This window comes from Acanthaster planci, linkage group LG07, assembly GCF_054643075.1.
Source record: "Acanthaster planci isolate LZ-2023a linkage group LG07, COTS_SCS, whole genome shotgun sequence".
NCBI classification, from domain to species: Eukaryota; Metazoa; Echinodermata; class Asteroidea; order Valvatida; family Acanthasteridae; genus Acanthaster; species Acanthaster planci.
In genome coordinates this window covers 19,374,958-19,388,700 of record NC_141783.1, presented here as the reverse complement: position 1 = coordinate 19,388,700, position 13,743 = coordinate 19,374,958, and the positions used below count along the sequence as shown (strand labels likewise).

The following is a 13,743-nucleotide window of genomic DNA, read 5'->3' as shown; positions in this document are numbered from 1 at the left end:
CAATGACCGACGCCTTTAAAGGTGCCCGTAAACTGAGGAAATTGAGAGAGAGTCCAAGTTATGAGACCCAATAAACAAACACTTTAACTGCAATCGGATACCGATGCTGCCAATCCAAGTTTGCAATGTTGTGATGGATAATGTACTTACGAGTCTCTGATCAACTTATTCATCAACTCATCAAAGATATTGAAACTTGAGACAATATAAAAAACCCAAAAAAACAAAAGAATGTTGACGTTTCTAAATGCCAAAATTTTGAAACACCCGTTTCAGGATTAGGTTTTTAGTGGAAGTTTGACACTGATAAAAACTGCAAATTGATGATTTACAGTGATTAAGAAAATCCAAAAGGAGATCAATCTATAATCACTTATCCCATGACACAAAAAACCTGGATCAAGTTATTAAGCTATGGACTGACTTCCCTGTCATTATGGCCATGATAAAAACTGATCTTGACCCAGCACAACTCTCACAATTTCAGACAAAAGCAAAAAACTGGGTCACTCTCTAAAAGGAAACATATGTGATCAGAGATGTAACCGTTTACATGCATATTAAGGCTCAACACGTAGGGGAAGCAATATCACTTCACGATTCACTAGCAAAATTTTCTTAGCAAACTTTTGAAAAGCTAAACGACTCCCTTACAAAAACATTTTTCAGAGGATCAAATCACAAAAGACTACATGCCATGAAACAGGTTATGCAAAAAATGAACAGAATTGAGCATTTGTATGCAAAATGTAAACGACGAAAGGTGTATGTTGTGTCTTGTAGTAAGTGTGGAAACAGTGGGCACAACAAACGTACTTGCCCTGTAGAGTACACTTATAAGGCCATCTAAATTTGTACTGGGAATGGCATAATTTACATGCACTCATTTACATGTATTTTGCTTTAGTAGTTTACAGTATATTTACAAATAGGTCATTTGGGAGACACTTTGTGATAACTTTTTCAGCATTAGGGAGACATTGGCTTTTAGGGAGACATTTCAGTGTCTCCCTATTTTCAAACTACTAGAAGGAGGCCGAATTTTAAAGTCCATATTTTGAGAGATGATAGTTTAGGGCCTGAAAACATACAAAGTTTGGTTCAGATCAGATTAGGCAATAGTGAATTATGGGACTGCAGAGTTGGAAAAAAATTGTGCACGTTCTTATGGGAATGTCTCCTTAATGACTCATTAAAATTATTTTCTTGATAATAATGCAAATTTGATCGACAATATGCACCAATTTACTCTTACTCAGTCGATACACAGATCCATTTTTGACTTTTTTATTGAATAAACCAGCGCATAGAGCTGTGTGATGCCGTATTCACAATTTCCACTTGCTTTTTGTTTGTAAAGGATGATTTTTACTTAATAGGCCTATTTCACAGCTACCTGTACTTGTATTATGATTTTGAACATGATGTTGGAGCACGAAAAGATGTTATAAGTGTGGCCCAACCTCTGATTAGAATACTACCCTACTTGACAATAATTATTTCACAAAAGATGCCTCATAATGATCTGAACGAACCTTGTGCCAGTATCTTGCTAAAACATGCAATTTTCTGTTTGTTCAATTGTTTCTTGTAAATAGATTTTTGATACTACATGTAACTTGCACCGGTGGCAATTCAGCAACTCTCTTTTCCTTTCAAGAAATTCTAGTGTGTATTTATGTCTTGATGAAGTAATTGATGATTTTACTTGTTCTGTAGCTTTTAGACAGTTATTTTGTGTTCTTGATTATCAGGTATGGAACATTTCCTCGGATCAACTGATTTTCTTGTTTTTCTCTCTTCACAATCATGCCAATGAATGTTGAAAAACACTGTAAGAAGGTCTTTATGAAGATTGGAATTGCTTCTTTTTTAAAGCTACGGTTGCATCCCAGGAATACTTGTACATGTATAAGTTAAACGATGTGACAACTCAGTAAATGTTTTGGATACATTTAGGTAACCTGGCTGCACTATACATTGGTCGTGGTATATTTTAGCTTATCATATTTCATATGAATCAGTAAAAGCTAAATTTCTGGTCACAGATGAAATCTGATACTTTTATTGTCTCTACACATACTGTGCTTTGTTTTAAGTCACTGTTGGGCCCGTTTTATTATAATCTGTGAAGATACATGAAAATGCTACTGGTACATGTACGGCACAAGCTAGCTTCACAGATTTCCGACTAAACACCCCTAATCCAAATGGAATTGCTCAAATACCAAGGAGGACGCCTCAAAGTTGAACGCAAAGCTTACAAAGAAACTCGTGAAGATAAGATCTATGCATTGATCTAAGCTGTGTTTTGTGGGAAAATTGTGCAGAGAAAAAAATTATATCTTGAGACCCGACCAGTCCATACTACAATATTATTCCTAGAAGCGAACTTGAAGTTAATGAAAATGTTAAATGTTAATGTTAAAGTCTAGCAATTCTCGCATTTTCTTATCCCCCTTTTAAAAATGTTCTACTTCATTTATTCGTATGAATGAACTCTGAGCAAAGTATTTGATTGTTACCTTGATGCATTAAGTTTGCAAACGATCTGGCATGAAAAGGGAAGGTTATTCAGTTGAAGTCTTGGTGAATATGTGCATTTCCATTGTGACGCGTAATATATAATGCCTTTCGAAACCCCCGACAAATGACAAAATTGTGTATAAATTGGGCGAGGATAAAAATCTTGTCTCTTTAATTATGGATTTTTACCAGGAGAGGTAAAAGCCTGCGGTATTGTTTATTTCTCCTGTCACGAGCGGTAGAATCCTTTTATGAGTGGATAATGGATGCAAATTAACCTCGTTATCCTATTGCCCATTGAATGTGGGATAAAGAACACGTGTTGAAAATTCAGTATGAGTGAACATCATTCAAATACTAGTTTTCAGAGACAGACCTTAATCTAAGGGAAGTAAATAACAGTTATGTTATAGGTGAGCAAGAGCCAAAAATAGAACTGAATCAATCAGGGAATTTACTTTGCATTTGGAGATTATGAATGCACGTAATGCACGCATGTAACGACGTCGTTGAGTTGGGCAGAACAGATAAATACTTGCGTGAGGAAAACTGTTGCATTAGACAAAGGAAAATAGCTGTCAATAGTCAGATTTAAAGTGTCGACATCAACAGTCCGACTGACGGAAATTTTCAAGGTAAAAATCGTAACATTAAACTGTAGAATTATGTAGAATTATAGCTGTATGACAGCGGCTTATTAGGGTCTTTGTTTTTTTCAACTATCTCTTTTTTCCAAGAAGTATTAATGGTGGTTCTATCCTATTTATAAACACTTTCTACAGGGTGATTATTTTGTGAAAAAGTACAAAATGTGAATTCTTCATCCATAGCTCTTTTACAGTTTGCATAGTCAAAACGTTAGATATGGAGATGATATTATCACCCTGTTGCTGTCTTCTAGATTATTCCATGAAGATCTTGGAGGGGCAGAAATGTTTGAGTATATTATTTGCAAATGAGTGATGCTTACCGTGTGAATCTAAAATTCTACCAGGCACGAATTTCATCAAGTAATACTCTGTTCCCACAAATATTATGAGTGACAGTGCAAAATATGGATTTCATTTGTGGCTAGGTTTCCCTGTTTCATCTCGCAGCGAATTGTGTTTTAGGCCTTGTACTGGTCAGTAATGTTTGATTTCAGGCATGAGAATAAGTTGGGTCAGATCCTAACGTTCCCTCTCCAGAAAATAAGCCACCCCCTTTGCAAAATGCCAAATGTACCCCGAAATGTCACTGGTCAATGGTCTAGATTTTCCATTCCCGCATTCGTTCGCTACCTTGAGTTATTTCAACATCTTATTCATGCTAAATAATTTCTTTTGATCAAACTATCAAATGCCAAACAAAGATTAATGAAAAAGCATAAAACACCGGAAAGTCTTCAGAATCTTGAAATCGTCGTATTTACACTAATTTGAAGTTTTATCACTGAAATATTACTGAAGACTTCTATAAGAAACCGGTGTTAGATTAAGTCAATAGATAAGTTTCAGAGATTATAACTTTATGCTGAAGAGATTTGCAGTGTAAACAAAAGTATCATTCAAATTGATAATTAATTGGTGTGGAATATGTGAGAATCAAATGTGAGGTTTTAGAAATAATTAAAGGAATTTGGAAGTTGCATCGGTCCTTCCTTTAATTGAGTCTGTTATTGTTTCCCAGGATCCCGAGTTGCTATTCCTGTACCTGTGTAGAATATATTTACAGCCAAATTCTGAAATGGCGACAAGCTATGTGCTCCTTTGACATGCCAACAAGGTATCACCTCATCCATATTTTGCCATTATTGGCAGAATTTTTTTCCTTTTCCTATGACAACAGGCGTACCCTTTGAAGTCAACGAAGTGATATATTCATGATGGGTCTATTTCAGTGGTTTAGAGATATTTCCAACTCAGTGTGTCGCAGGAAACCAGTACAATGGACGAAGAGTTCAACACCTCTAGATCGATGCCTTGGCACAGTTGACTTAACAATGATCGGTGTTGGAACTATGGTCGGTTCCGGCGTTTTTTTTCTGCCTGGACAGATTGCGGGAGTGGTGGCAGGACCGATTTCTCTTCTGACTTTCTTCATCTCAGGACTTATTGCTTTGTTAGCTGGGCTGTGCTGCACAGAGTGCGCCTTGCAGATTCCTCAAACAGGCGCGTCGTACTCGTTCGTGTACGCGACACTCGGAGAAATGGTCGCTTTCTTGATTGGTTGGAGTGGTGTAGCAGGGCGAATTCTGGGTGTTGCTGTAACAGTGCAAGTCTGGAGTGCCTATTTAGACAAGGCTACAGGTGGCTACATACAAAATGCTACCGTCAAATTTGTTCTTGGAGGTGAGGAATGGAACGCCCCTCTTCTTGGTAGCTATCCCGATTTTGTCGCTGGATTGGTGATTTTCGCATCTAGTGCTGTCATTTCAATCGGCACGAATGTATTCTCCAAGGTTAACAAGGTGTTTGTGCTGTCGACTTTATCAACTCTTATTTTAGTTTTCGTTTTGGCAATGATTCACGCCGATTTCTCTTATCTTGTACAGAATGGTTTTGCTCCTGAAGGGGTTGGACTTGATGAGGTTTTAACAAGTATAATCAATGCTTACATAGGATACGCTGGGTTCGAAGCTATCGCACTGAGTGCCGAGGAAGCGCGAGATCAATCGAAGGATCTCTTGGTAGGGTTGTTGGCAGCATTTGGTATCAGCATGCTGATATATATGGCTGGATCCCTCTCAATCACTGTATTAACGGAATACAGCAACATCGATCTCAAATCTCCTTTTGAGGCGGTGTTTGATGAAGTTGATGGGTTGCGTTGGATGAAGTACATTATAGCCATTGGCGCACTATGCAGCATAACGGGTGGGACTCTAAACATATCTTACAGTTTATCCCGCTTCATTTATCCGATGTCAAGAGACGGCCTTTTGCCCGCCATGTTGTCCAAGACCCACGAGAAGACCAAGACGCCCATATTGGCTACTGTGTTGGGAGCGTGTCTTTCAATCGTTTTTGGTGTGTTTGTTGATATCAAGTTTTTAATTCAAGTGCCGTCAATGCTATTTACGCTGGAGACGGCCGGTATTGTGTTTGCGGTAATTATTCTGCGTTACACACCCACTACGCAAAGTGGTTACATGGAAGTAGGTGGCATTGATAAACTTGGTTGTTTCAAGGAAGGTCTGTCTCCACCACAAATAAATCAACGCCAGAGCTTCGAAGACGTTAAGAGTTTGCGGGGGCCAAAGCAGGAAAGCCATGCTGACACCATCGACGCTGGAAGGGAGCGCTCAATGCGTCCATCTTTGATCAACAAGGCCTCAACCAGCCTTCCTCAGTGGATCAGAAAACATCAAACTAGATCCGTGATCCTGTGTCTTTGCTTGCACGTCACCTTTGAGTTCCTCTTCGTGGGATTACTAACCTTCAACCTGGAGGACCTCTTGGGAGCAAGTGACCATTTGTTAGTACTTGGAATAGTCATCAGTGGTTCCCTGTCTTTCATTGCGTGCACCCCTTTGTGGCTTCTGCCGCAATATAAAGAAGAACTCCTGTTCAAGGTAATATTATTCAAACATTACTGTTTTGCAAGGGGGTTGGGGATTTTGTCCAGGAGCCAAACGTTTGGGAATACCTCAAAGTAATTTAAACGGCCCTCTAAGAGTGAAGGCAAATTTGGAGCTTTCAAAACTTTTTTAAGGATAGGAGATGAATTAGCCCCCTTGCCCCTTTTCTCATTAATTTAAAACCAATATTATTTTGTGGGGGGATGGTCCCCGTTGTCCGCACCCTGTCCACATAGTATGCAACCTTTCTGTAAAGCCTTAAGTCATCATAGCAAATACAGATGCACGATGGTGTTGGGATTCAGATGCTGGATGATAAAATAGGACTTATAAAAAATGAATCATCTTTTCTTGATAAAAAGCGAAACAATTAAACATTTCATGCACTTTAAAAGAACGACATTATTTTGGGATGACAGGTGCCATTGATGCCACTCGCACCGTTGACTGGCTTGCTGTCTTGCGTTATTCTCTTGCTTCACTTTGATTTTCTAGCCTTCATTCAAGTCCTCGTGTGGACATGCATAGGTAAAGTACCACGTGGCTATTCTCCTTACAGAGTAAAATATATTAAATGAACACGTAATACCAATTGGTATTCTTCAAACTTTCAGAAATCGGTCTTTAATATTAAGTTCCCAGTTCTTGAAATCATTAGGACAGGCTCACAATTAACTTTCGAACTTTTTATTTTATGAATCCAATCTGTGAGTTTTTAGATCCACCTCAGGCTCCCCTCTGTTTGTAATGAACAGTAACTACTACTGAAATATGAATATTTTTCTTCAAAGTCTGGACATGTTTTTTAATGATTTTAGTGTAATGTTTCCACCTTTTGACATCAGACCAGATTTATTCTGTTCTGTTCTACAAAATTAAGATGCTAGTAAACTCTGTGGGTCAGAGCCTTCCCTTGCAATGAAGTAAAAAAATTCCCATCACTACCTAAAACGACCCATTCAAAAGGTCCATGACAACAGTCCAACAACGCACCTGCGAAGTACAAGCAAAAAAACAGCAGCGGCTTCAAACATGGAAAAGCAAAACTATACTGTACAATATAATGGAAATTAATTTAATTAAATAGTATATTTTTTATGGAGGTGTGGTGGTTTGGTTCAGTGGTTGAATAGCTGTAACAAGTTACATGTACAAAATTCTCACAATCTGCTTTTTGCCTTTCAGGATTACTCGTGTACTTCACTTATGGCATAAAGCACAGCGTTGAAGGAGTGCGACAAGATGGCTATGAAAATTTATGATTTCAAACGTTACTCTCCAACGTCATGGCGTATAAAAAGTATCTGAATATCTTTAATATAATAACAACACCCCTATTTCACAGCGTCGTTATCTCCTGCTTCAAAAATGGCTACATCTTTATTCCTATATTGGAGATAGCGTCTTTTTCAAAATTCAGTAATATAAATTTATCCTGAAGCTTGAAACAAATCTGATCAAGGTATCTCTGTTTCTAATACTGATGCCGATCTGAGATTAAATGGCAATTTGGCAAGTGTGGAACTAGACATATATTTGATTTTGGCTTCAGTTTTATTTTTTTTCAAAACGTCATCTACACTTCATCTTCTATTGAGTTTACCAACGAAGAAACTTTGAGAGTAAGTGTGGTTTGCCATGTAAAGATAAAACTACAGACTCAACCCAATCAATGATTTCAATCCGGAAAGTAGCATTAATAGGAATTGATTAACCTGGTGCATCTACAATTTTCATGTTGATTTGATAAAGCTGTTCATTTCAATTGAATCTTCAATTAATAAATACTTTTCAGGGGTGGGGCCATTTCTCAAAAAAAATTCTCCCATTTATTAATCAAACATATCTTTTACATCCTGGATAATGTTTTAAAACGTAAAATCTTTAATTATAGAAAATAAACGGACACTTTAATGCTTCTCGTCGAATCGAAAGTACAAGAAAGTAACCCTAATCAAACAAAAAATTAATGAATCAACAGTAAAATGTGCGATGTACTAAAGAAGTGAGCATTCTTTATTAGGCCTAGTTCTTTGAGTGCACGAGCAATCTCGGTTGCAAAGAAAACGGCCAACATACACAGTCTACAGACACTGGACACACAAGCGTCGCGTGATCTTGTGCTGGGACACCGTTGGCAGTATTATTACTGCTAGACTGCTAAGAGTATTTGCACCTTATTTCGCTTTTTTGACTTGCATTTGGCCAACATGGAATTTTTTTTTTAAAAGTGAACTACATCACTTGAAGTACGGTACGAAATGAACCCCTAGTTTTTGCTGCTGAACAAAAAACAAGGATAAGATTTCGAAAGAATAGCCCTATTAATCAATTGAAGCTTACAGGATTTTTAAAAAGTAAATAGAATTAGAAAATTTATAATGAAGCATGTATTGTTTTATCTCTGTTTCACATCTGTATTCTGTTATTTGCGCTTTAAATGGTATTTCAATGCCGAGGAACCGTTCTTTAGAAATGTGTACATTTTCGTTTGCGTCCGATGGAGATTGAGGCTCCCTCAGCTGTGTCACAGCTAATTTGAAATGCTAATTCTCTAGCACTGTAATTTCATGTCATTTGAATTTACGGAAAATGAAAGTATAATTTCTGGTGTATAATATAAAAATAAAATGTCTGGTTTCTGTGGAGTGCCGTGGTGTAGTGTTTAAAAGAGCATCGGATTCGTAGTCGGCGGGTAAAGCTGCAGGTTGCGGGTTCGAATCCAGTCCTGGGGTCATGGTGCGTGCGCCCTTGGGCAACGCACTTTGTCACTCATTGCCTCTCTCCATCCAGGAGTAATTGGGTACTCTGTGAGGGCAGAGATGGTTATTGTGATTGATTTTGCTGCTTTGCGCCGAAATAGCAGCATCGAACCGAGGGAGGTGAGATGGTATTTGGAATGTTTAATTGGCCCAGTGAGCAGGGGTAATAATAATGGAAAAGCGCTTAGGAGCTTAATTGTATACCTGTTAGGTACTTATAAGAAATTCATTTTTGCGTGTCACAACTTTATACAATGGCAATGAAACAAGTACCTAAAAGAAAAATTACCAGCTAAAGTGAATCAGTGCCCGAAGATAAGTTAAAACGTTTAATGGTTTTAGCGACTCCTGAGCATTTGCATGCTATAATGTACAATCAAGTACATAGTAAACAAGAACTTGCTCATATGTGGTTAACTGACAAGAAAGGCCAGATAGCTGCTCAATCATAGTTTTTAAACTGGCAAGAAATACCTTAACCTCTAACAGCTGAGAAGTAATTTACAGGAGGCATGTTGACGATCACTTAGCCTAACAGTAATAAGAATCATGTGGTGAATTGTATCATGTGGATTGTATCCCGTCCGATAGGACATTATAAACGGTAGAAATAGAGATAAGCCCACCCTCCTTTCCGTTCAGCTGATCTCTAACATAGCAGTCCTTGACAGTGACACTTGTCCCTTTTTCATACAAGCCACGCCCCTCTGATGTGGTGTGTGTGTGTGTGGGGGGGGTAGTCTCGCAGCGTTCAGGGCTTCTGGACCGCCAATAAAACACTTTTATGCCAAACAAGTTCCGAAAGTGGGAATTGTCAAAATGGTTCCTTCCCGTTGAAGTGAAGCGGCCCCTCCCTATTGCTTTACTTGCTATCAACCAGCAGAACTGTGGATAAATGGGACACAGGATAGTTATAGACAGGTGAAACAAGGCCCAAGGCTTATTCCTGCAAATCATTAGGACAGCTGCTACGGTTTTGCTGAAAGTTTGTTACCCAGTTGGGGCAGGTGCACGCTGTCCCAACTTTTTTAAGGCGCCCTAAAATGCAATGCTGACTGGAATTGATGCTGTATGGAAAACAAACCCCCCACCCAACCAATCACCCGGTTAGTTTCCCGATTTTCCTTCTAAAAATATCCTCCTCACTAGTCTCCCCTTTTCCTTCTAAAAGTATCTTCCCAGCCTTGATGGTTAGTCTCCCGTTTTCCCTTCTAAATATATCCTCCTAGCCATGATTGTCAACCTCCGATTTTCTTTTTCAAGATTGTCCTAGATGCGATAGTTAGTCTCCTGATTTTTACTTTTAACAAATACTCTTCCAACCTTTATAATCAATCTTCTATTCTATACTATATAAATTATAATAATTATATTATATTCTCCTAATCTTGATGTTAGGTAGCCTGTTGTTTCCTTCCCAATATATCCTCCTAGCTGCGATGAGTAGTTTTAATTATTCGGGTTCCTCCTTGTCAAACAACATCGCACGCGTGCGTGAACACGCAAGCGTAATAAACAATTTCAAAACTATGTTGTGTCTGTCACATTTCACTTCTGGGGTCACAAAGGCACACACCTATCCACCTGAAGACGCTCATGTTTGTTTACAACTACTTCATTGGCTTCCTATTTGACGTTTAAATTAAAATGCTACAATTTTTACAAAAGAAGGAAATACATCCTTTTGGTTGATAAATCCTTGATCTACACAAAACTGTCGTATCAAACAATGACCCTCTTTTGGTCTCCTAGCTCTCCGTGATTCCTCAACATCTAAAAGACAAAATTTGGAGGGGGAGTACGTAGAATTCGGAACCTTGTTGAAGTCGTCGCACGGGACGAGACGCTTTTTACAACCGGGTCCAATGAGTCCCCACTTTGGCAGATTTGTCCCCATAAGAAGGCTCCGCGTATCACGTCTATCGAGCAGTGGACGTCGGCGTTTCTAGTTTTTGCATTTGTGTATTTGTTGCAACATCCTACCCACGCTCGTTCGTTATTGAAGTAAGCAGACACTATTCATTCTGCGGCATTTCGACATGTGGTGTATGGTTGGCGCGAGTACGACATCCAGTTTCGGTTGCGCCAGGCGCGTGTGCCGTCGCGCTCTTGGGCAACTATTGATGCCGAACTTTGGCTGATGCTGCTTGGTGTGCCCGTTTCGCACCAGCATAATTCTCGTCCGTACCAGCAAAGTGAGCGTACCCCTCCACTTCCGCTAACTCCTGAACCGATTCCGGGCCTGGTCGGCGCCCAGTCGCCGGGGTTGGTCAACCTACATGTAACGACTTCAACCGAGGTCAGTGCAATCGCCCCATGTGTCGCTTCGCGCATCGCTGCTCCACCTGCAGGGCATTTGGCCACCCCGCAACCCGTTGTCGGGGAAACTCACAGTCTTGCGTCACAGCACTGGTGCCGGCAGCTGGCAGCAACTCCGGAAAACTAAATAGTATGCTCCCTTTTTTGCGGGCTTACCCTAATACTCAGGACCTCCCACATCTTGCAAGAAAGTTTTTGTGCAGTTTCCGGGTAGGCTATTCAGGTCCCAGGGTTAGTACCTCTGCTCGTAATTCTGCATTTGCTCAGAAACATCCCAACAAGAACGAAAAATTGTTGAAAAAATTTAAACGCATATCCAGTAAACCCAGTTTTAAAAGAACGATTACTTTTAAAGAATGCGACATGACTTATATCAAAATGTACAAGACCAGAGTAAAGCTAGACAAACCAATTAATGCGGGGTTGAATAGCTGTAACAAGTTACATGTACAAAATTCTCACAATCTGCTTTTTGCCTTTCAGGATTACTCGTGTACTTCACTTATGGCATAAAGCACAGCGTTGAAGGAGTGCGACAAGATGGCTATGAAAATTTATGATTTCAAACGTTACTCTCCAACGTCATGGCGTATAAAAAGTATCTGAATATCTTTAATATAATAACAACACCCCTATTTCACAGCGTCGTTATCTCCTGCTTCAAAAATGGCTACATCTTTATTCCTATATTGGAGATAGCGTCTTTTTCAAAATTCAGTAATATAAATTTATCCTGAAGCTTGAAACAAATCTGATCAAGGTATCTCTGTTTCTAATACTGATGCCGATCTGAGATTAAATGGCAATTTGGCAAGTGTGGAACTAGACATATATTTGATTTTGGCTTCAGTTTTATTTTTTTTCAAAACGTCATCTACACTTCATCTTCTATTGAGTTTACCAACGAAGAAACTTTGAGAGTAAGTGTGGTTTGCCATGTAAAGATAAAACTACAGACTCAACCCAATCAATGATTTCAATCCGGAAAGTAGCATTAATAGGAATTGATTAACCTGGTGCATCTACAATTTTCATGTTGATTTGATAAAGCTGTTCATTTCAATTGAATCTTCAATTAATAAATACTTTTCAGGGGTGGGGCCATTTCTCAAAAAAAATTCTCCCATTTATTAATCAAACATATCTTTTACATCCTGGATAATGTTTTAAAACGTAAAATCTTTAATTATAGAAAATAAACGGACACTTTAATGCTTCTCGTCGAATCGAAAGTACAAGAAAGTAACCCTAATCAAACAAAAAATTAATGAATCAACAGTAAAATGTGCGATGTACTAAAGAAGTGAGCATTCTTTATTAGGCCTAGTTCTTTGAGTGCACGAGCAATCTCGGTTGCAAAGAAAACGGCCAACATACACAGTCTACAGACACTGGACACACAAGCGTCGCGTGATCTTGTGCTGGGACACCGTTGGCAGTATTATTACTGCTAGACTGCTAAGAGTATTTGCACCTTATTTCGCTTTTTTGACTTGCATTTGGCCAACATGGAATTTTTTTTTTAAAAGTGAACTACATCACTTGAAGTACGGTACGAAATGAACCCCTAGTTTTTGCTGCTGAACAAAAAACAAGGATAAGATTTCGAAAGAATAGCCCTATTAATCAATTGAAGCTTACAGGATTTTTAAAAAGTAAATAGAATTAGAAAATTTATAATGAAGCATGTATTGTTTTATCTCTGTTTCACATCTGTATTCTGTTATTTGCGCTTTAAATGGTATTTCAATGCCGAGGAACCGTTCTTTAGAAATGTGTACATTTTCGTTTGCGTCCGATGGAGATTGAGGCTCCCTCAGCTGTGTCACAGCTAATTTGAAATGCTAATTCTCTAGCACTGTAATTTCATGTCATTTGAATTTACGGAAAATGAAAGTATAATTTCTGGTGTATAATATAAAAATAAAATGTCTGGTTTCTGTGGAGTGCCGTGGTGTAGTGTTTAAAAGAGCATCGGATTCGTAGTCGGCGGGTAAAGCTGCAGGTTGCGGGTTCGAATCCAGTCCTGGGGTCATGGTGCGTGCGCCCTTGGGCAACGCACTTTGTCACTCATTGCCTCTCTCCATCCAGGAGTAATTGGGTACTCTGTGAGGGCAGAGATGGTTATTGTGATTGATTTTGCTGCTTTGCGCCGAAATAGCAGCATCGAACCGAGGGAGGTGAGATGGTATTTGGAATGTTTAATTGGCCCAGTGAGCAGGGGTAATAATAATGGAAAAGCGCTTAGGAGCTTAATTGTATACCTGTTAGGTACTTATAAGAAATTCATTTTTGCGTGTCACAACTTTATACAATGGCAATGAAACAAGTACCTAAAAGAAAAATTACCAGCTAAAGTGAATCAGTGCCCGAAGATAAGTTAAAACGTTTAATGGTTTTAGCGACTCCTGAGCATTTGCATGCTATAATGTACAATCAAGTACATAGTAAACAAGAACTTGCTCATATGTGGTTAACTGACAAGAAAGGCCAGATAGCTGCTCAATCATAGTTTTTAAACTGGCAAGAAATACCTTAACCTCTAACAGCTGAGAAGTAATTTACAGGAGGCATGTT

At 38.8% G+C, this 13,743-nt stretch overlaps 1 protein-coding gene across 1 annotated transcript; it reads left to right on the top strand.

Moving 5' to 3' along the window:
* The first annotated feature begins 651 nt into the window (after positions 1-651).
* Positions 652-10,377, top strand: LOC110976155 (cationic amino acid transporter 4-like). Its single transcript, XM_022229211.2, has 4 exons — positions 652-3,161; positions 4,354-6,079; positions 6,505-6,613; positions 7,271-10,377. The coding sequence occupies exons 2-4, from the start codon at positions 4,388-4,390 to the stop codon at positions 7,345-7,347; spliced, it is 1,878 nt and encodes a 625-aa protein (XP_022084903.2). The 5' UTR covers positions 652-3,161; positions 4,354-4,387; the 3' UTR covers positions 7,348-10,377.
* The last annotated feature ends 3,366 nt before the right edge of the window (positions 10,378-13,743 follow it).

Bases quoted from the DNA above. Each gene is read 5' to 3' on its own strand.
- LOC110976155 (XM_022229211.2), top strand. From the start codon at position 4,388: ATGATGGGTCTATTTCAGTGGTTTAGAGATATTTCCAACTCAGTGTGT. The intron at 6,080-6,504 runs GTAATATTATTC...TTGGGATGACAG, and splicing joins AAGAAGAACTCCTGTTCAAG to GTGCCATTGATGCCACTCGC. The intron at 6,614-7,270 runs GTAAAGTACCAC...TTTGCCTTTCAG, and splicing joins CCTCGTGTGGACATGCATAG to GATTACTCGTGTACTTCACT.